General features: G+C 41.3%; 2 protein-coding genes across 5 annotated transcripts in view; one reads left to right on the plus strand and one right to left on the minus strand.

Moving 5' to 3' along the window:
- The window catches only part of HERC3 (HECT and RLD domain containing E3 ubiquitin protein ligase 3), a 117,190-nt gene extending 94,370 nt beyond the window's left edge, over window positions 1-22,820 (plus strand). For all 4 annotated transcript variants that reach the window (XM_054485351.2, XM_063663881.1, XM_063663882.1 and 1 more), the window contains 4 exons: window positions 235-317; window positions 18,373-18,556; window positions 18,784-18,886; window positions 21,031-22,820. In XM_054485351.2, coding sequence (XP_054341326.1) covers window positions 235-317; window positions 18,373-18,556; window positions 18,784-18,886; window positions 21,031-21,239 — 579 coding nt within the window. In that variant the 3' untranslated portion in view covers window positions 21,240-22,820. The remainder of the gene's footprint in view (window positions 1-234; window positions 318-18,372; window positions 18,557-18,783; window positions 18,887-21,030) is intronic.
- Window positions 8,952-10,937, minus strand: NAP1L5 (nucleosome assembly protein 1 like 5). Its single transcript, XM_054485361.2, has one exon. It carries the CDS (start codon window positions 10,808-10,810, stop codon window positions 10,259-10,261), a length of 552 nt encoding a protein of 183 aa, XP_054341336.1. The 5' UTR covers window positions 10,811-10,937; the 3' UTR covers window positions 8,952-10,258.
- Window positions 22,821-23,342: the final 522 nt, after the last annotated feature.

The raw sequence follows: 23,342 nt of genomic DNA on the forward strand, positions 1-23,342 counted from the left end.
AGTTCGTGTCATTTTCTCCTTGATTGCATTTATTGGCAACTCCATGTCCTAAAACAAAAGATGTTTTTTAACATGCTAATGTTTTCTGACTCAAGTTCTGATTATTCTCCCACTAATTTTCTGTAATAGTTATGAAACTACATTTGTTCCTAAAGCCTCTCTCGGTCATTTGAGTTCTAGAAAGATGAATGGTCAACAAAATTGAAATATTTCTTTTTTCCACCTTAAATATAGATCTGCCGAGAAAGCTATGGAGTGATTGAACAGAAGAAGCTCATACCTGGGGGAGATAATGTGACTGTGTGCAGGGATAACAGGTTAGTCCTGACCTTGGACTGCTGCAGATGCTGCTACTTCATATTTCTGCAGTTTTACATTTAAGACCAAAATAAAAATTACTTTTTAATATTAATACCTTCTTCAGAGGAGGTAATGGTGATAAGGGCAAGAATTTACAGATTTTAAATAATTTTTAAAGCAGAGCAAGCACCAGGCCTAGATTCAGGAGATGACTGTTTTAGTTCTAGAGCTGCATCTTTTTGGCTTTGAGCAAGTTACGTAAACTGGTTTCAGTTTTCTCATCTGCCAAATGGGGATTATAATCACTGTCCTCTCTACTTTATGGGATGGCTGTGAGAATGAAATGAGATAATTTACAGGAAAATACTTTGGAATGAATGAACTCCTAGCATCTAGCACAGAGTTTCTAGTATCTAACAGAGTGCCTGGCACAAAAATACTCAAAAAATATGTGTTGAATAAATGAATTGTATAAAGGTGCTTACTATCACTGCTATTTTACTGCTGAATGATTTGTCATAGAGTCTGGATCATAACAACAAATTCAGGTACATTTGATTTTTCAGGATGATTCATAATCTCTGAGTTAACTCTTTAGAGGAGAGAAGATAATTTTGCTTACTTTTATATTAAATTGTGCTAATCTGCATGAAATCAATTTACTTTATAAACACTGAGTGCCCACTGTGTGCCAGCCATATTGCTGGGTATAGAGGGTGAATAACTTCTATCCTTAGAAGCTTGGGATTAGTTGAGAAGGGTCAATGTATGGAATAATTGCGATAGAATCCAGTGTATGTGATAGAAGTTGTAGCCCAGGTACCACGGTACTAGGGTAAGAGGCTACAACACTTTTATCAGACATTAAAAAATGCAAGTTGGAGGAAACATTTTAGGCACCAGATGAGTCGGGACTCTCCAGTTTGACACATGACAGAGAATGTTGGGTACTTGTGGAGTGGGGACTTGTGTACGGGTGAAGGGAGACTATAGTAGCATCAGAGTGGAGGTTATCAAGGCCTTGAACTGCACTTGGAGTAGAACATGGTTGGTTTCTATTTTAGAAAGATTACTTTGAGGGTCATGTGGAAATAGACCATGTGCAGGGATACCCATTAGGAGGCTTTTAAGGTAGCTCAGGTAAAGGATGTTAACAGCCAGAATGAAGGCAGTGGGAAACAGAGTTGGTTATATAACCAAATAGGAGCTAGTGTCTGATTATATATGGATGGCATGAGAGAGCCATATATTGATAATAATGCTGAGGTTTCTAATTCAAACACTAACTAATAGGAAACAGAGTCTATAAAGCAGGTTCAAGGGAAAGTTCCATTTTGAATATATTGATTTTGATATGTCTTTGTGATACCCAGGTGATTGTGTTTAGAGCAGAAAATTTATATATCTCAATAAAGAAGTCTTATATGAATATTTTTTAATTAGTTATGTGAGCCTCAATCACTATTAAATTTGAGGTCACTTACAGCAAGAATCAACAAGAAAGAAGTGGTGAAATGAAAAACAAGGACAAGGAAAACGTAATTTCTTAGAGGAGCTATGTAAGTTAGAATAACATGCAGACTCTTGAGGATTTGAGCATAATTTGCACATAGACTAGCATTGAAACTTCCTGGCTTAAGGAAAGAGCAAGTAGGGGGTGGGAAAGGTGAGAGAATGACAGTCTTTCTTTGGAAGCCTTTAAAGAGGAAAGCAAAGTTTCATTTAAGCTATGAAAAAAGATACAGATGTGGAGAAACTAGACGGTGTTTGTATGCATGCAGGAAAATTAAGTAAAACTCACTCTGGACTTTTATTGGCTTCTTCCTCTAAATAGTTGGGAAGATGCAATTGGAGATCCTATTAAATTAACTCTATCCAAGTGATCTATCTTGATTTTCTTCCATAATCTTTCCTTTTGAAAATAGGAATGGGCTGGATGCAGTGGCTCATGCCTGTAATCCCAGAACTTTGGGAGGCCAAGGTGGGTGAATTGCTTGAGCTCAGAAGTTCAAGACCAGCGTGGGCAAGATAGCAAAACCAAGTCTCTACAAAAAAGTACAAAAAAAAAAAAAATTAGCCAGATGTGTGGCAGTGCACATCTGTAGTTCCAGCTACTCAGGAGGCAAAGGTGGGAGGATCACTTGAGCTTGGAAAGTGGAGGCTGTAGTGAGCCATGATCATGCCTCTGCACTCCAGCCTGGACAACAAAGCAAGACCTCATCTCCCCCTCCCTGCAAAAAAAAAAAAAAAAAAAAAAAAAAAAAAAAAAAAAAGATAGAAAAATATTGACAGACTTCTTTCATCCTTGACTACTTTTTTTTTTTTTTTTTTTTTTTTCCGAGACAGAGTCTCACTCTGTCTCCAAGGCTGGAGTGCAATTGTGCCATCTCGGCTCACTGCAACCTTCACCTCCTGGGTTCAAGTGATTCTTCTGCCTCGGCCTCCCGCATAACTAGGATTACAGGTGTGTACCACCATGCCCGGCTAATTTTTGTATTTTTAGTAGAGACGGGGTTTTGCCATGTTGGCCAGGCTGGTCTCGAACTCCTGACCTGAGCTGATCTGCCCGCCTCGGCCTCCCAAAGTGCTGGGATTACAGGCATGAGCCACCGCTCCTGGCCCATCCTTGACATTTTAACAAACAATTCGAAGCTAGTGTGATCTCATACAGCATTCAGTAACCGTTTTTTTTTTTTTTTGTCATGTAAACCTTCCAGACTATCCAAGAAGCCTCAGCTTTGGGGAAAGTGAGCTATAGTATCAGAGTTGAGTGAAATGATGCAGAAGCCACCCAGACACCCAACAAAACTGGCTTCAGTTGATGGAATTATCTTGGCTCTAGAAACCTAATATAGAGGCTAGTCTTGATTCAAGTAAGAATGTTGCAATCAAAACCATTGATAAGAATCTCTTGGGGCTAGAAGCAGTTTCCTTTATATAACATTGGTACTTTTGTTAACAGTAAATAATTTATTTTCAGGATGTTTATTTCCTTAATAAGAACAGGCTTTTTATTCCATATAATAAGATAATGTTTTTAGAATTGGGAAATTTATGGCAGATCATAAAGCAGATTTGTTAGCCCAGCTGATTTGTCTTCCTTCCTGGTTTTGGGGATTGCTTTATAACATTGTGGATGCGTGTAAGTACGTATGTAGATACATACGTAGCCTTTCAAACAATGTCTTAGCTTTTGCATTAAGTTTCAGACAAGATAATGTGTGCATCATTTGTTAGAAGCTAACAGTGGGATAGGCAAGCATCCTGAGGAAGGGGAACATTCAGAGCGTCCTCATTCTCTGCTGAGTCATCATAATGCTCTGTGAGTATGATCCAGTGGCTGGGGAAATGAATGACCTAGTGCAGGAATAGGCAGTTGGCAATGTAGTCTGCAATTGAGGCAGTGGCCAGAACTTATTACTCCTTTTCATATCTTTGTCAAGTTATTTCTCTTAGCATATTTTTTGTCTCTTTTTTTTTTTTCTTTCTGAGTCTGAATTTTTCTCTTTCTGTTTCTCCATTTCTCTCTCCCTGTCACTCTCACTGTCTTTCTCCTTATTCAACAGACATTTCTTTGAATCAACAATTGAATTGACTCAACAGTTGTGGGAGAAACTGCAGGAATAGTAAAATATAACACAGTTTGTTTAGGGTGATAAGCTGTTCTCAGATGCAACCATAAATGGAATATGAAGACTAAATTGGGTGGTTGAATCTGAAGGCGTTCAGAGAAGTCAGCTTGGACAGATGCATCTGGGAGGACAGATACGAGATAGAGCTAAGTTTGGAAGCCTACTAAGATTTGGATACTAGAAAGTAGAGAAGAGGATATAAACGTGAAAGGTGCTCTGTAAAGGGATGGAAAAATCTGAGTTGTCGTTTCAGACAGAGAAATTTTGATTGCATTTTACTGTGTTCAAGATGTAGAGAACAACTTCTGTACTAGGTAGAAATTTAGATTTTGGTTTTTCAGAGTACTCATTGAGTACACTGTGAACTCATCCATGCTGCTTTAGGCACTGATGTACATGTCTTTGTCACTCAGTGACAGGCAGGAGACCCTGTTGCTGTCACAGTTACCTGTTTGTCTTCGTTTGGGCTGCTGTAAAAAAGTACGATAAACTGGATGGCTTATAAACAACACAAATGTATTTGTCACGTTCTGGAGGCTGGAAGTCCAAGATTAGGCTGCCAGCATGGTTAGGTTCTGGCGAGGGCCTTCTTCCACGTTGCAGACTGCTGACTTCTCGTTGTATCCTAGCATGGTAGACAGCAGCGATGGGAAGCAAGCTTTCATGACTCTTATACGGACACCAGTCCCATTCATGGTTACTGCTGTACTCTTTACTATAGCTGTTTTGGTTAGGGACCACCAGAAAAAGACATGAGTGAACTTTTTTTTCTTTTCATTTTATGCTGCACAAAATAGAAATCTTACCAACAAAGTACATTGAGGTCCTGGTAAGAAAGGCTGTATGAAGTTATAAAAGATTGATCATTATAGTCATTATTTCCTTGGCTGTATGCCATAATGTAGTCATTGGCAGTCCTAAATTATATGACTAAGAAAATGAAAGAGCTGTAAGAAGAATACCTACTGGACTTTTAACTTAGGCAGTTGTATACACAGATACTTCTGGCATTGAGGCTGTTTTTGTTAACAGTAAGATATTTGCTGGCATTGCTGCCCCAGGGGAAAATGCCAGAGGAATACCAATTCTGTATTCATAATTTATTCCATTTCATTTGGTTTTAAAATGCTTTCTATCCTTGGACAGAACCTACACAGTCAAATGAGTTGTAGGCATCCAGGTAAAAGAACATCTGTGGCTGATTACTGGTGGCTGCATCATAGACAAATCTTGCCACCAGCTGGTAGTCACATCTGGATAATACTATATCACATGACTACTCATGGTTAAGCATTTCTTATGGTCTATAACATGGTGTTATTACCATTAGTGAAAAACCCATATATCATTCTAGATTCCCTAAAATTTACCTTAATTTGATGCAATCAAATTAAATGCAATTGCTGTCTTCCCATTTTCCCCATGTTAAAAAAGAAACGGATGACACACACATGGGGCTGGGGGGTGGGGCAGTGGGGGGCAGAGAGTAGAGTAAAAAGATCACATAGTAAGAAATGCCAAACTTAAGGTAAATGCTTCAAAGGGCATCTAGATTCCGTAGTGAGAACCTGAGAATAAAACTCATGCATGACAAACACTTCTTGCTCCTTAAGATCTACTTCAGGACCGCTGGCAGACTTCAGTTGATCTTTCAGGATTGTTTCTGAGGATTGCAGTCTTTAAGATCTGCATTGTATTTGCACTGGACTATTACAGGAACAGCAGAATTAAAATACCAGTAACACTTCTTGAGTGCTTACCATGCGTCAGACACTATTTGAAATATTTTACATGTAAGCCTCCCCATTTACTGATGAGGAAACTAAGGCACAGACAGGCATAAGTCTCTTGTTCAAGGTTACACAGCTAGAAGTCCAGGATTCTAAACCAGAGCCAGGATTCAAAGCCAGGTGGTTTGAGTTAGACTGCGCTCCATTGGCATCAGCATATGGCCTCTCAGGGGCTAAGGCTGGGGCTCAAGAGTTCCCATCCTCCTTTCCCCCTAGGAAGAAAAATGACTTTGAAGACTTTGCTGTTTTTTGTTTCAGGCCGACTAGGTAATGTTTTTAAAAAGCAAAATTGGAATAGTTAAAAACATAACTAATATACGTATGAAATGGAATGTCTGAATTTTTAAACTTAGGTGAAGACAATGCTTATATTTAAAATGCTATTTCAAAGTCCTCATGAATGCCCTTAATAGTGACTGCATGGTCTGCTATGTGAATGTGTATTTTTCTGTTTCTTCACTGTTGAATATTTGGCTTGTTTGTATGTTCTTTTTTATTCCTCTTTTTTCTCTTCCCCACCACCACCATTTTTAATAAGACTATATCAAGCATCTTTTGTGTATAAAGGATTTTGTGCCTTTAAATTTGCTTTTTAATGATAAGGTCTCAGGGGTGAAATGGAATTAAAATGTATGACATTTGAATTTGTTGGTAGATATTTTTGATAAATTGATTTTGCTAATGAATTATACTCCCTTGTATGTCATTATCACCATTTCACCCAGTCCTTAGAAACATGGTGTGTATTCTTTAAAAAAAAAAAAAAAAAAGTTGCATTTCTTTCACACATAGGCTACTTTACATACTCTACACAGTATTGATGTATTTTACTGCTGTTTACCTCTAAAATATTTGTTTAAAAAATGAATTAACTAGAAGGTTAATTCATTTGTGGTTGCACAGCATTGTGAATGTACAAAATGCCACTGAATTGTTACCTTTAAAATGGTTAATTTTATGTTATGCGAATTTCACCTCAATAAAAAGTGTGTATGTGTGTGTATATGTGTAAATGTGTCTATGTGTATGCATTCAGTGTACATTCTCAGGCAGAGAGAGCTGCCATGCCAGTTTTCACAGTAAGCATCGGCATGCCAGTTTTCTGCATAACACTCAGAGAGTTGGTTGTGTATTGCATGCTGCGTTTCTTTCTGCCAGTTATTTTGTGTTTTGTTGACTAATTTTGGCCTATGATAGGTTAAAATGGTTTATGAATGATAGTGTTTGACCTACCTTGAAGCAAGGGTATCCTGCTAGATGTTAACATGTAGGTTTTTGGGTTGCCAGAGAAACTACCAAATAAGCAGTCCAGGAAACAATATAAAGATTAGCCCAGTTAGGAAATGGCAGAAATCGCTTGACATCACAAACATCCCTGTATCCTTAGAGAAGTGGCCAACAATTCTCTAAGCTAGAAAACCCCATAGCTAAAGTCTTATCATAAACAAAAGAAAGATTGCTGGCCAGAGCACATAGCTAGGAACGCTTGTCTCTAGACCCTGCCAGAGCCCTGGCTCACCTAGTGCTGCAGGTTCAGGAACACGCAGCACTAGGTGAGTTCTTTCTGCCTCAGGCAGGGTTTGCAGTCTTTCCTCTTTTTAGAGACTCTGCTGATTTCCTTTATGTATTTCTCTAGTAGGACTTAATAATTTTCATATGATTCATAGGATCTCTTCATTATGTGTATGACTATTAACCCTTTACCATCCATATTTATTGTAGGTTTTATCCTCTGTTTTTGGTTTTGAAAATGTAGAGTGTCTTTAACTCTGTGATTTCTTAATTTTTGTGTTGTCATGTGTGTTATTTCTTTTGGTCTTATATCACTCTAATCCTAGCCATTCCCTGTCCAGTAATTGATATTTAATATATTTTCTTCAATTAGTCTGTAGTCTGAGGTAAAAATCTAAACTGTTTCCAAATTGCTAAAGGTTTTGTTAGCTGTTCTTAAGGTGAACATTATGGTAATTATATTAGGTTCCAGATCCAGTTTGAGTTTTCGTTAGAATTGTGATAAAAGTTAATTTGGGAAGAACTGACATTTTTGTGATATTCAATCTTACTATCCAAAGGCTTATGTTATGTTTATTTGTTTTTTATTTTTACATAGGTTATACACATTTCTTATTAGAGGTTTTATAAATGTTTTGATTTCTTATTTTTACTGTGAGAGCCTTTCACATATATTTTGATCATTATTAGTGCCTATAAATGGTTATTGGTTTTTGTGTATTTATCTGATAACTGGTCAATTCATCAAACTTATTAAATTGAATTGTTTTCCAGTTGATTATCTTGGGTTTTCTATATGTAAAAAACATTTCCCAATACTTATGCCTCTTAGTTGTGTTTCAATCATTTTTGCTTTTTACTGGACCCAGAAAAATAGTAAAATGATAGTCTTTCTCATTCCTGGATATAAGAAATGAATATTAAATTTTATTAGATTTTTTCTCTATTAAGATAATCATATGATTAAGATAATCAGAACTTCGTATGTAATATATTATTCTGATTTTCTCTTTTGGTTGGCCTGAGCATAAGGAAGATTAACATTACCTTAAGGTTGTTTGTACTCAACAATCTGTTGTTATTAGCAACAGGTCAGTGCTGCCTTCCATTCCCTAGGATAAAGCAATATAATTTTGCTTCTTTGTAATTTTAACCCTTCGGGGAAAAGGAAGCAAATGGCATCTGATTTTTTAATTTTTCTGGAGTCCAGTTTTTTAAAAAAACTTTCTGCTTCATTAAGAATGAAGCAAACATAAAGTTGAAATTGCCTTTTTTATCCTTTCTGGGAGATGATAAAAACCTGATATTATATTGAGGAAACCAAAACAAGATAGTTTAATTTCCTGCATTTCTGAATTAAAGGCCACATTCTTCTCTCATAATAAGGAATCATAAACATAGGGAGGGATGTAGTGATGTCCGTTTCTCCCATTTTGTAACAGGAGAGAAGGAGGATTGAATTTCCAATCACTGTCTTTATCTTTCATGTAATAATAATAGCTAAGAATTATTCAGTACTTATATGGTTTGGACGCTATTCTATAGGCTTTATATGTATTAATCCATTTGCTCTTCATAGTAACCCATGAGGAAGGGACTATTCCTATTCCCTTTTGTAGATGAGGAGAAACTGAGCACTGAGAGTATTAGCTGAGTTGCCTAAGGTACATTACTAATAGGAGGCAGAGCTGGGATTTGAATACAGGCAGTCACAGTACGAAGTCTTTTGTATATATTTTTTGAAAATACTGTTTTATTAACACCACAGTGATAAACAACTTTAAGCTTATGTTTCTTTATAGATCACTGGCTCACACATAATTCAAAACCCACACAGAAGCTAAGAGTCTTTACATTAAATATATTCTTCCTAAAAATCCTTACTGTATGCATCTGTCCTCAAGCAGTAAAATTTGATTATGCACCATTTTATAATTAATATGTCACATTTACATAGCAAAATAATGAAGGCACAGCTAATACAAGCAAACTTAAACCCTTTCTACTTCTGAGCAGGGGGTAGGGGCACACACTTGGATTGGTTCTTCAAGTATATGTTTTTTCCAAACATTAGCTTCAGTGAAGAGTTCTGATGATTTTCACAGCTACACCCTAAAAGCTACATGACAGAAAGACGTCACAAGGCTCAAAGTACATAACGCTGGATACACATGCTTTACAGAATTTGCTACATTCTACATCTCTTCAAGTAAATTAATATTTCTAAAACGCTAGGTAAAGTGATTTAATACTTAAACACATTTGGGGTATTTTTTACGTATTTGTAAATAGGCACTACTAAGAAAACACAAACATGAGATTGTAACTAATGAGTACATATGTTGACAGTATTTTACAGGTTTTACACCCTCCTTCTTGGAACCATGTTGCTTCTCTAAATTCAAATACTCAAAACATTTTTCAGAACTTGAAATGGCAGTTTTCCTGGCCTTATTAACAGTAGTGTCATGATCTCCATTGCAGTCTTCCTCAATGCCATCAATCTCCTGTGAAGTGTAAAGCTGATGTCTGCGTTACAAAAGCAAAGTCTCAAAGATGACGTTTTTCTTGGGTTCTGCCTTCTCTGCACTGCGAAATGTCATGAGTAAAGAAATTTAAGAATTAAGCACTGAGAACGTGTTCAGTCATGGCTTGGGTGTTCCATGTGTAGCGTATGCTGTGTGATGAATGGGTTTCAAAGTGACGTTCTTTACTTCGCATCTACTAACACCCTTTGTAAACCTCAGTCCTCAGAGAAGAGACCATGAAAACATAATTTTGGGCTTAATTCGGTTTTCTTTGACACCTTTTGATGTATTTATTATGTTCAAAATAAAAGTCTAATTTGAATTGAGCTGGCCAGGATCTAATTGCTTCAATTTAATCTATTTTAGGAATGTCAGAATAAATTCACATTGTATTTTGGTCAAAAACCTGAGCCTTTTTAAGTCCACCAATATTCTGGGAAAAACAAAACCAGGCTTTTTTCTTCGTGGGCTTTCTCTTCATCCACCTCTGCCCCCCTTACTTCTTGGCGTCATCAGGCATCTCGGCGTGGGCATCGTCATGTTTGGCCCCCGCGGCAGCCTCTGCCGCAGCCTCCTCCTCCTCCTCCTCTTCTTCCCCCTCCTCCTCGTCATCCTCGTACTCCTCTTCCTCCTCCTCCTCCCCCTCCAAGGTCCATGCACACCCCTCCATCTCGCCGGTGAGCTCTTGGATCTTGGCGAGTAGGGGCTTATAGATGTCATTATACTTTTTTTCCAGAGCCTGAAATTCCTTATCAAATTTGGCTTCTATCTTATCGCATCGCTTCTGCAGCTTTTTGAGGGCCAGGACTCGGCATTTCACCGAATTAGGCAGGCTCTCGATAAAGTCATTTTTCGGCTTTGGGGCATTCTCTGCAGGGGTCTGGGGTTCCTCAGCCATCTCACCAGCCGCGCTGTCAGGGTCACCAGCCGCGCTGTCACAGTCTCCACCCTGCGCACCGCCTTCCGCCATTACCTCCTCCGCCGCTGCCTCCGCTGCCGCCGCCGCCTGGCTAGGCTCCGCAGGCCCCTGGTTTTCCGAGTCGGCCATGTTAGAGGAGAAGCCGCAGAGGTCTAGGAGGGCTCCCGCAGAGGCCCTGCACCCGAGCTGGTCCAGAGAGATCTTGCGGATGCGGCAAGTGGCAGTGACGCGCGGCCGCGGGAATGACGTTGGCTGCGGCCCCGCCTCCTGCTTTCGCGGCACTTGACTGGCTTCCCACTATCAGCTGACGGCCGTGCGCTCATACTGCACCAGATTCCTCCTGTTGCTACCCTGACATCTTATGGGCCCTCAACACCCGCCTGTTGGACAGACACCCTGTTCCCAGCCCACCCATGTACCCACCCCCCTGTAGAGCTGGGCTGGGAGTGTCAGTGGCTGCCCGAGGTGCTTCTTCAGGAACTGCATAGATGGCCTCAGACCGTTTTCCGTGTGCTCCTCACCCCCATCCAGGCCCTTCTACAAATGCCAGTGCATATGTCTTCGCTTTCCTCTGCATCTCTCTCCATAGCTGGCGTTTGATCACCTCTTAGATTCCTCCACATTCCTCTCCATGCAGTGGAGGAACGGGCAAGCTGGCTCCATTCCACCCCTTTGGGGACTTGGGGTGCATGTGTGTGGATAGGGCAGCTTGCATATCTAAGCTCTGTACCTGTGTGTCCACCCAGCACCCCCTTGGCCATCCCACACACCTAGCGGCACATATCCTGGTGTCAAGGTCGTCTCTCAGCAGGACGCCCCTGGAAGCAGTTTTGGAGCCATTTGGGTAGGAAATCTCAGAGTTCCCGGTGTCCTGGTGTGTGTTCTAGAAAATCCTACAGAATCTTTGGCCTGTGGGAAGGACTAAAGCTTGAGGAGGGCTGAAAAAAAGCAAGTCTCTCTAAAGCATGGGGCCCAGGGCCAAGGCCCCCTCTTATCTTGGTTAAAGCATGTGCCATCTATCCCACCCGGCTCACGTTCGTCTCCCGGCCTTCCCCCGACACCGTCTGCTTCCCTGCCTTCCCCACTATCTGTTTTCACACCTTTCCATACCACGTCTTCTCCCTCCCTCCTGCCCCTCCCCTGCACTGTCTTATGCCCCACCTTCTGCCCGTCTTCTTCCCCGCCTTCTTCCCCACTCACTGCCTCCTTCCTCACCCTCTTCTTCCTCACCCTCCTCACCTTCTTCTTCCCCACCCTCCTCACCCTCTTCTTCCCCACTCACTGCCTCCTTCCTCACCCTCTTCTTCCCCACCTTCCTCACCCTCTTCTTCCCCACCTTCCTCACCCTCTTCTTCCCCACTCACTGCCTCCTTCCTCATCCTCTTCTTCCCCACCCTCCTCACCCTCTTCTTCCCCACTCACTGCCTCCTTCCTCACCCTCTTCTTCCCCACCCTCCTCACCCTCTTCTTCCCCACCCTCCTCACCCTCTTCTTCCCCCACCTTCCTCACCCTCTTCTTCCCCCACCTTCCTCACCCTCTTCTTCCCCCACCTTCCTCACCCTCTTCTTCACCCACCTTCCTCACCCTCTTCTTCCCCACCCTCCTCACCCTCTTCTTCCCCACCTTCCTCACCCTCTTCTTCCCCACCCTCCTCACCCTCTTCTTCCCCACCCTCCTCACCCTCTTCTTCCCCACCTTCCTCACCCTCTTCTTCCCCACCCTCCTCACCCTCTTCTTCCCCACCCTCCTCACCCTCTTCTTCCCCACCCTCCTCACCCTCTTCTTCCCCACCCTCCTCACCCTCTTCTTCCCCACCCTCCTCACCCTCTTCTTCCCCACCCTCCTCACCCTCTTCTTCCCCACCTTCCTCACCCTCTTCTTCCCCACCCTCCTCACCCTCTTCTTCCCCACCCTCCTCACCCTCTTCTTCCCCACCTTCCTCACCCTCTTCTTCCCCACCTTCCTCACCCTCTTCTTCCCCACCTTCCTCACCCTCTTCTTCCCCACCCTCCTCACCCTCTTCTTCCCCACCCTCCTCACCCTCTTCTTCCCCACCCTCCTCACCCTCTTCTTCCCCCACCCTCCTCACCCTCTTCTTCCCCCACCCTCCTCACCCTCTTCTTCCCCCACCTTCCTCACCCTCTTCTTCCTCACCCTCCTCACCTTCTTCTTCCCCATCCTCCTCACCCTCTTCTTCCCCACCCTCCTCACCCTCTTCTTCCTCACCCTCCTCACCTTCTTCTTCCCTCATCTTCCTCACCCTCTTCTTCCCCCACCCTCCTCACCCTCTTCTTCCCCACCCACTGCCTTCTTCCTCACCTTCCCCTCCCGAACTTTTTCCTCACTCTCCTCACCCTCTTCTTCCTCACCCTCTTCACCCTCTTCTTCCCCATCCTCCTCACCCTCTTCTTCCCCACCCCCAGCCCCACCCTCTTCCCATCCACCCCCAGCCCCGCCCTCTTCCTCCCCACCAACCCACCCAGCCCCACCCCACTCATCCACTCACCCCTACCCTCTTCTTCCCCACCCACCCACCCCTACCCTCTTCTTCCCCACCCACCCACCCCTACCCTCTTCTTCCCCACCCACCCACCCAGCCCCACCGTCTTCCTCCCCACCCACCCACCCAGCCCCACCGTCTTCCTCCCCACCCACCCACCCAGCCCCACCGTCTTCCTCCCCACCCACCCACCCAGCCCCACCGTCTTCCTCCCCACCCACCCACCCAGCCCCACCGTCTTCCTCCCTCCCCACCCACCCACCCAGCCCCACCGTCTTCCTCCCTCCCCACCCACCCACCCAGCCCCACCGTCTTCCTCCCCACCCACCCACCCAGCCCCACCGTCTTCCTCCCCACCCACCCACCCAGCCCCACCGTCTTCCTCCCCACCCACCCACCCAGCCCCACCGTCTTCCTCCCCACCCACCCACCCAGCCCCACCGTCTTCTTCCCCACCCACCCACCCAGCCCCACCGTCTTCCTCCCCACCCACCCACCCAGCCCCACCGTCTTCCTATATTCTTCTCCACCTTCCCCCACGGTCTTCCCCACCTTCCCCCAACCGTCTTCTTTACCTTGCTCACCATCTTCTTACTGGCTCACTGTCTTCTTTGCCTTCTTTCCCACTCCCATATATCATCTCTTTTGATGGCTACAGCTACCTTGAGATAAGGAATGATGTTTCTCATTTTACAGATAGTAAACTTAGAAGCAAATACAGTGAAATCATCTTACTGCATGTATCACTTAATTGACAGATTCAGGGGCAGAAAACAGGCCTTTTGACCCCTATAGTATGGAAGTTGTGACAGACTTTAAAAAAAATCCCACATTTTGGTTAAATTCATTTGACTAACTTAACTTGCTTGAAATATTTAGGGCATGTTCATCTTTCAAGATTTTTATTTTCCTGTCTCAACAGATCTTAAAACTTAGTGTTAAACTAGACTGTTTTTAAAAAAGTCTGGCTTATTGAGGTATCATTTACATAACAGTAAAATTTGCCCTTTTGGGGGTGCTTTCACAAGCAAATACAGTAAACACTGTAGTAATCAAGATATAGAACAGTAAATAGCCCCCTAAAAGTCCCTTGTGGCCCTTCCCCAACATCCAGCCCTGGTGAGCACTGTGCTGTTCTCTGTCTCAGTACTTCTGTTTTATCCAGAATGTCAGGTAAATTGAATCATATGAATGTAGCCATTTGAGCCTGGCTTTTTTTACTAGCAGAGTACATTTGAGATTGATTTATGTTGTTGTATATATATTAGTAAATTTATTTTTTATTATTTTTTATTTTACTTTTTATTATTGGGTAGTATTCCCATTTGTGTTGTTTGCAGTTTTTCATAATTGTGAATAATGCTGTGATCATTCATCTACCAGTTTCTCTATGAGCATGGACTTTTATTTCTCTTGGGTAGATACCTAGCAGTGGGATTGCTGGGTCATACAGTAAATGTATGCTTAACTTCATAAGAAGCTGCCACACTGTTTTCCAAAGTGGCTTTAGTCTGTTTAGTGTTGCTAAAAAGGAAGACCAGAGGCTGCTAGCTAAAAGGTTCAAGATTGGGTATGTAGATGGTGAGAGTCTCAGGCTGCTTCCTGAGACTGTTGAGCTATTTCTACCAATAGTCTCTTAAGTGAAATCTAGGTTTTTCTATCAAGCTCCTCAAAACTCTTTCAGGCTCTACCTATTTCCTAGTTTCAAAGGCACATCTACATTTTTAGGTATTTGCTGTTGTAGTACTGTACTTCTTAGTACCGAAATCTATATGTTAGTGTTCTCCAGAGAAACAGAACCAACAGGGTGTGAGGCCGAGGGGGGTGGGGGCAGGGAGGGATTTATTTTAAAGAATTGGTTCATGTGATTGTGGGGGCTGTCAAACCCGAAATCTGCAGGGTAGGCTGTCAGGCTAGAAATTCTGGCAATAGTTAATATTTAAATCTTGAGTCCAAAGACAGTCTGGAGGCAGAATTCTTTCCTCTTTGGAGGACCTCAAGTCTTTTTCTCTTAAGGCCTTCAACTGATTGGATATGGCCTACCCACATTATGGAGGGTAACCTGCTTTACTCAAAGTCGATGAATTTAAATGTTCATCCTGACTAAAAAAAAATCTTAACAACATCCAGACTGGTGTTTGACCAAACAACATAGCCTAGCCAAGTTGACCTATAAAATTAACCATCACAGTCTGTAATAAAAATTGTTGTGATGGTGTTTCTCTTGGGTAATTGTATCAGAAAAATGTCATTAGTTTAGTGTAATGGGTTTCAGAGAAGTGAGGTGTTATATACGGTGTGAGAAACTTTCAGCTTCAATGATTAACGTGTACAATAATCTTTTTACATTAGTGCCTTTATTTTAAAGATTGCACACTTATACCATTTTAAAAATGGGGAAAGGGAGGCTTACTAGTTAGATACAGAAGGTGGCAGAGCCTGGATTTGAACCCCTGTCTGCCTCACTTATCCACTGTATTACACCATTTGTTGGCTAGTTATTGGTGTGGATGGTGAACATGTAAAAAGTATCTGCTTGGAGGAAACCCAATAATTCAAATGTAGCTTTATGAAGTATTAAATTACAGTGATGGATAAGTAGTAAATAACTATCTTCATGATGTGAAGTTTTAAGATTGTTTTTAATCTAAAATACAAAAAGTTAATGTGACAAATATTTGCATATATGATCCACAGTCAACAGGTATTTGCTTCAGATTTTTTAATAAAAGAAAAAAATTACTGATACCACTGTACATACCCTTAATTCCATTCCCCTCTTCCCACCCTTCTTTCTTACACAGACAAAACTCTTATGAATTTGATATGGTTTTTTTATGTTTTTATACTTTTTATAATAAACATGTGTGTTAAAACAGATTTTTTTTTTTTTTTTTTTTTTTTTTTTGAGATAGGGTCTTGCTTTGTCACCCGGGCTGAAGTACAGTGGCGTGATCATGGCTCACTGCAGCCTTGACCTCCTGGGCTCAGGCAATCCTCCCACCTCAGCCTTCTGAGCAGCTGGGACTACAGGCATGCACCACCAGGCCTGGCTAATTTTTTGTAGAGACTGGGTCTCGCCATGTTGCCCAGGCTGGTTTTGAATTCTGGGCTGAAGCCATCTGCCTGCCTCAGCCTCCCAAAGTGCTGGGATTATAGGCATGAGCCACCATACCTGGCTAGACAAAGATCTTTTTACATTAATGTCTTTGTTTTTAAAAATGAACACATCTTATGTATGCATCATATTTATAATTTCATACTCATAAGCAAAATCTCATATCCATAAACAATACGATAATACTAGCTAATATTTACAAAGCAATTGTTATACATGAGCCTTGGTTTAAGCACTCTTACATGTATTCACTCATTTAATCCTAAAGCAGTCTCATGAGTTATCTACTCTTACTCTCCCCATTTTACAAATGAGGACACAGAGGCATGGAGAAATTAAATAACTTGCCCAAGGGTCACAAGCTCTAAGTGACAGAGCTACTACCTTTTATAAGTAGCATTGTTTTAAGTGTTAAAACACAACTTACATAAATGCCATCATATTTTACTGAACATGCAAATACTCGATTTTCACTCAGCATTGTTCTTGAGATTCTATTCATTTTGCTAAGTATAGATATAGTTAATTCCATCAAAGTGCTCTGCTTCATGGTTTCCATCATATGACTCTACCATCTTTTCCTTGTCCACATTCATATTAATGGATATTTAGTTTTGTTTCTCTAAATTCTCTATATTACAAGAAAATGCTGCAGTAAACTTCCCTGCACTCATCTTCTTGTGCACATATGTTAGCATCTCTGCATTACCTACCCGCTAGCACAGTGGCATGGTCAAGGGTATTTACATTTTCAACTTCTCTAGATAATGACAGAATTTCCCCCCAAAATGTTTCTGTCTAGGTTCACAGTTTATATTTCCACTTGTGAGAGACCGAATATACCTATGGACAATGGCCAGGCCATATATAAATAAACATGGAGCTGAGACCCACAATCTGCAGCAAGCTGCCCAGGAAACCAACCTCTTATCTGCAATAAGCAGCCCAGGAAGCCAGCCTGCTATAAGTCAGACTTGCAGGCAGGCTGATTGCCATCTCTCTCAATAACTTCTGTAACGGTGGGCCCAAATAGGCCAGGATGTGATTAATAATCAGCAACTTCCCTAATTTTTGTTCCTACTTCCAACTTAGGGCCAACCAGAGAAAGCCAAATACACACCCTTAGCCAGTCACATAGGATGCCTCACTTCTAGTGAGCCCACCTGCAGCTTCCCCAGGCTAGCAGCCTCCAATCAGAGTGTACCTGAAGCCTTCCCTCTTTCCACTGTAAAGCTTTTCCACTCCTCTGCTTGACTTTGAGTCTCTGCCACAACACAAGTGACAGTGGCTGACTCTCTTGCTATAGCGCTCTGAAAAAATAGCCTTCGCTCTTCTCATTTGGTTGATCTTTATATATTTCCATGGTTGTGATATGTGGTTCCCATCATTTCAGTTTATCTTCCTACCAGCTGCCTATGAGGTTTCCGTTTTCCCCACACCTTCACCATATTGATATAATCTGATTTTTAAACTTAGGCCAGTCTGATGAGTGCAAATGACAATTCACTCGTCTTCATTTGCATTTGCCTGATTATTACTGAGATGGAGCCATTATTTGAGATGGTTCTTCCAAGAGGTAAAGGTTTTATAAATAAGGAAGTATAAAATGAACCTTTTAAAATAGGTGAGGATACAAATATCAAGTGGTTTATCTTTATTTGTTTCTGAGGATAGGGAAAGTGGCCTAGAACTGTTATCTTAGACTTTTTATTTTAAGCAGAAAAGGTCTTATTATTTTTTCCACACTAAATTTTAAGCAGGACTTTTAACATGAAAACTGGAATACCTCAAGTAAAGCCAGTAGTTTAGTTCTATGTACCTGGCCTTCTCCCCTTCCTATCTGGCTTATCCTGCCTTGGATCACCTGAGGCACTTGGTGGAATGTTAGGGCTGGGGATGGAGAGGGAGGAGAGGAGAGCTGGTAAACTATATGATGCCTTAGGATGCCTCCTGATGTGAGAATTTGATGAAATTCCATTTTTTATCACTCCCAATCTCAGTGTAGAAGAGTAACTTCATAAGCTTTACAAGACTTTGAGCTAAATGTATTGATTTCTTTTGTGTTCTGGCAGGCAGGAATTTGTGGATGCTTATGTGAATTATGTCTTCCAAATCTCAGTTCATGAATGGTACACAGCCTTCTCTAGTGGCTTCCTAAAGGTGTGTGGTGGCAAAGTACTTGAGCTCTTCCAGCCTTCAGAACTGAGGGCTATGATGGTGGGGAACAGCAACTACAACTGGGAAGAACTGGAAGAGGTAAGCACAAAAGATCCTTTAACTCCTTTAACTCCGGCAAAGCAGCAGCAGCCTGGGGAGGTGTTCCCAGAACCTGGTCTTGTTCCAAGCATACTGTGGTTGAGTTAGATTTAGAGGTGTCCTGTATCTCAGCACTTATTTCTTAGCCTCAAATGCAAATGATATATAATGTCCACTATAATATTCTTCCAAGATACATTTTTTTCTTTTTCTCTTTTTTTGGACAGACTGCCATCTACAAGGGAGATTACTCGGCCACACATCCCACTGTAAAACTATTTTGGGAAACATTTCATGAGTTTCCACTGGAAAAGAAGAAGAAGTTTCTCTGTAAGTATCAGTAATCTCAATATGGTATTTGTCTACATTTTAGTCTTACATACAGTATAGGATGATATGCTCCACAGCTGAGGCTTAACTCATTTAAATGGTAAAGACCAGGTAATTCACTATGTGTATGCTTTTTGTCTTAATGATATCTCAGGCACAATATAGGTTGTTAATCGAGCTCTGTTGCCTAACAAGAGGGGTTGCATGAAAGGAAGAAAAGAAACATCTCACTAATTTTTCTTTTCTTTCTTTTTTTTTTTTTTGAGACAGAGTCTTACGCTGTTGCCCAGGCTGGAGTGCAGTGGTGTGATCTCAGCTCACTGCAACCTCTGCCTCCTGGGTTCAAGTGATTCTCATGCCTCAGCCTCCCAAGTAGGTAGGACTACAGGCACCTGCCACCATGCCCGGCGGATTTTTGTATTTTTAGTAGAGATGGGGTTTCACCATGTTGCCCAGACTGGTCCTGGTCTTGAACTCCTGACCTCAAGTGATCTGCCTGTTTTGGCCTCCCAAAATGCTGGGATTACAGGTGTGAGCCACCACTCCCGGCCTGATTTTTAAATTATTCTAAAAATACCAATTATTTTATATGTAAGTTATTCAAGTATTACATTTATGAAGTCAAATTGTTTGGATTAACCTCTCTTATCTCTCTAGCCTTTAAAATACATTACAAAGTATCCAGATGGAACTGGGAAGGTGTGATTTATAGCAGCTTTATTGGGCTATAATTTATCTACCATACTCATTTAAAGTGTATATTTCAGTATACACACAGTTGTGAAACTATCACACAGTCAATTGTAGAATACATTCATAACCTCAAAAAAGAAACCCCATACCTATTAGCAGTCATTCTCCATTTCTTCCCAACTCCCCCACCAGTCTTTCTGTCTCTATGGATTTGCCTATTCTGGATATTTCATGCAAATTGAATCACACAATATGTAGACCTTTGTGGCTGGCTGAATGACATTTGAGAAGGGTAATAATACCTTTGGAAAGGAGAATGAATTCTAATTTACATGAACAAATTCAGCCTTTTAAAAATAGTTGAAATATTTCTCAGTTTGTGTCTGTGTGTAATCAGCATCAGAAATTAGCTAGTGCATAGTACAGAATTTTAGTCATGTAAAATCAAAGCACAGGTTTGATAGGCAGTCTATTTTGCTTTATAAGATGGAGCATATATTAGTATTAATGTAGGACTTAACAGGTTCTGCTGCTCACATGGGAGCAAGGATGAGAGGAAGTGGAGATCTTACACAAGAATTCTTAAAAAGAGGGACCACTTTTCCTCTGCCTGGCTGCGTTGGCTATTGAGAAGCAGTAGTGGAAGAGCTGAATGACAGGTTAAGGTTTGCCAAGTGAGCTTGTAGGGCTCTGACATTCAAGAGATGCCTGCTCATGGTCCTGGGATTTCCCTAGAAAACGGCACTTTCTGTTCATTAGACTCATGGAAATGTTTGTTAACTCTGGAGATTTTTGGCAAGAAAGTTTATGTATCACAGCCTCAGGGAATGGCAGGTTATTTGAAAGTGCTTCTTAACTAATGATTTTCTTATAGTAGTTTCCAGCAATTCAACTATGAGAATGTTGTTCAGCACTAGAAAACAAGGAAAGACAGCTGGCTGTCTTTGTCTGTCTCCCTCTCTCTCTTTTGCCAAGTCACAGTGCATGTCACAAGAGTGCAATGTCTAACATAATATTTGGGTCAGCTCTTCGGGTTTAAGAAAAATGGAGACATGGAAAGGAGAGCAAATAGATCCTAAATGGAATTCCGTAGACAAGGTGGCACAGGCATCAGGCACTTGAGGTGAGAGCAGACCTTGAGGTCAGAGACTTCAGTCTTCTTCCTGTTTTCCCCTTAAGATCAGCTCCTGTTTTCCTATGACAACAATTCCTTCCCTCTTTGATTTTGTGAAATCTCCTAACATTTGTGAGGGCATACATTTGATTGAGGCCTTTTTTTTTCTTAAGGGCATCTAAGCATCATTCCACAGGATGCATATTGGCACATAAATGTAATTGTACTTCTCATGCAAGCCACAGGGTGTCATGCCTTCCTCTCCTGTTGCTAGAAGGATCTCTGAGATCCATTTTCCGTTTGCTTAGCTGCTAATGCCATTTCTCATTCTCCCCAGTGTTCCTGACAGGCAGCGATCGGATTCCCATCTATGGCATGGCCAGTCTGCAGATTGTCATCCAGTCCACAGCCAGCGGGGAGGAGTACTTGCCGGTGGCCCACACTTGCTACAACCTTCTTGACCTCCCCAAGTACAGCAGCAAAGAGATTCTGAGTGCCCGGCTGACCCAGGCCCTTGACAACTATGAAGGGTTTAGTTTGGCCTGAGGCTCCTCAGCTTGTCCAGTATTTCCCTTCGTTCCTCAGTGTCCACATTGAGGCCTATACAGAAAATCATGGGGAGTGATTTCTATTTTTTTATTGTCTAAGTGGGTTGGGACTTTTAAATACTGAGCCTGGTTGATATGTTTCTGGGATTGTATAGCAGTAAACAACCTTTTTGAAAAATTAGAGGTTGGGGATGGGGTGAAAAATTGGCCCTCGTATGGGAGGTGTTTTTGTTTTTGTTTTAAACCAAACTACCCAGTATTCCTTGCACTTGTGAATGTGTTGCACTCTGCTGGATGAAATGTCAGTGGATTTTTAAACTTTAATTTCCCAAATGTCTCTCTCAGCCCTGATCTTTTCTCACAGTGCTTCCTTGTCCTTCTCTTAACTTCTCATTCCTCTTTAAGAATGATTTAGACTGACCCGTCCTTTCTTATCTGTGCATGCAAGAACATCACCTTCCTCTGTACACTTGGAAATGCCTCTGGCTTGTTGCAGCCCTCCTTTAACCCAAAGGAGGAAAGGACTACTTCAGAAACTCCCAATTCCAAAAAGCTGAGTCTGGGTCCATTATTTTGGCAGAACTCCTAAGAATTTATGGGAGCCTATATAAACATATCTTGCTTTTAAAAAGTTCTTGAGGGAATAGCAACTTTCCCATGGCTGTGCCTATTTCCTAGACGTTTTAAAAGATGTGCAGAGCAGCTTAGCATTCATTGCAGCTGAGCCTAATTTTTTCTTGCTCATCCTTGTCCCTTTGACAATAAGGTTAATTGATAGACCCACCTCTTCCACTCTCGCTTTTGGAGCAAGTTGCATTGACTATTTTGAGTCTCTATATTGTCCAAGAAAAGTAGAAATAATAAATTTACTTTCCCTTTTTCTATCACCTTATGTCCTCTACCATTTTCTCCTTCCTCCCTTCCCTTATTTTCTCCTTTTCGTACCCTGCGTCCTCCCTGATTTTCCTTTCGTTTCTTCTTTATTTTGTCCCATTCTCTGTTACTTGACTCAGTGCTCCCTTCCTCTCCTCTCCTTCTAGTGGATGCATGCAGCCTTTTTTCAATTTTTATTTAAATTGAAAAATTTTTACTCAGATTTTTTTTCCTCTTCCCTAATTGCTAAGATTTAAGGACATTCTTTATTATGAAACTTTATCACGTTCGAAATGTTTGTTTACAGTGGGATTTTAGGGGGGATTGTGTTTAAATCAAATATATGTATTTTAAAAATAATGACATGCTCAACCTTCCTCATCATGGAGTAAGAAAATTCTACATGATTAAAGAATCCATGTAAGTCTAATTTTAAATTCCTAGTAACTAGAGACGACTTATTTATATAAAATGAAGTATTTATGAACTGTGATAAAGCATCAAATCTTGATGAAGGATTGTAGATTTTTGCTTTTTCTTTTTGTTTTTAAAACTTATTCCAATTGCTAAATTGGTAGTTTTTCAGTCTTTATAAATACAGGATTAAAAATATATATACAGTTATATGAAATATATATACAGTTATTTTCTATGTGTGTGCATATAGTTCAATATTATGCAATAAATTTGGTGTTTTAACTTAAAACTATTTCTTATTGTACTTGCAGAATGGATAGCTTGCTTTCAGTACAAGCATTAGGTCATATACTCAGATAATCTAATAGAAGGTCAGATTTGATTCCTGCATAAGAAAGTAGAGCCAAGTGCTGCAGAAATGGAGAAGAAAGCAGGGGCAAGGAGCTGATGGCATTAAGGAAGAATGAAGTTTTTGAAGGTTGGGATGGACGAAAAGGTGTTTCTCATGGAGAGGGATGCTTTAGCAAAGGCTCAAACATTGGGGCATATTTAGGCAAGAACCAGGAACAGTTTGCAGGGAACATCAGAGGAAATAGGCAAATAATAGTAAATAATGGTAAGTAAGACTTGGGAGAAAGAAGGTAGATTTGGGGCTGAGGAACTAGCCTAACACTGGAACTTTAGTAGTAGCCAAGTAGGATTTGTTTCAGTGTTCAGAACCTGAGGGTGATAAGACCTGAGCTGGGTCTTAAGAAGGAAAATGTGGATGGTCTAAATCTGGAGGTATTGAGGTGGGAAGGACTGAAGCAGA

Source organism: Pongo pygmaeus, chromosome 3 (genome assembly GCF_028885625.2).
Source record: "Pongo pygmaeus isolate AG05252 chromosome 3, NHGRI_mPonPyg2-v2.0_pri, whole genome shotgun sequence".
Taxonomy (NCBI): Eukaryota; Metazoa; Chordata; class Mammalia; order Primates; family Hominidae; genus Pongo; species Pongo pygmaeus.

What these genes read in the sequence shown, in the direction of transcription:
- NAP1L5 (XM_054485361.2), bottom strand. Translation starts at nt 10,810, where the DNA reads ATGGCCGACTCGGAAAACCAGGGGCCTGCGGAGCCTAGCCAGGCGGCG.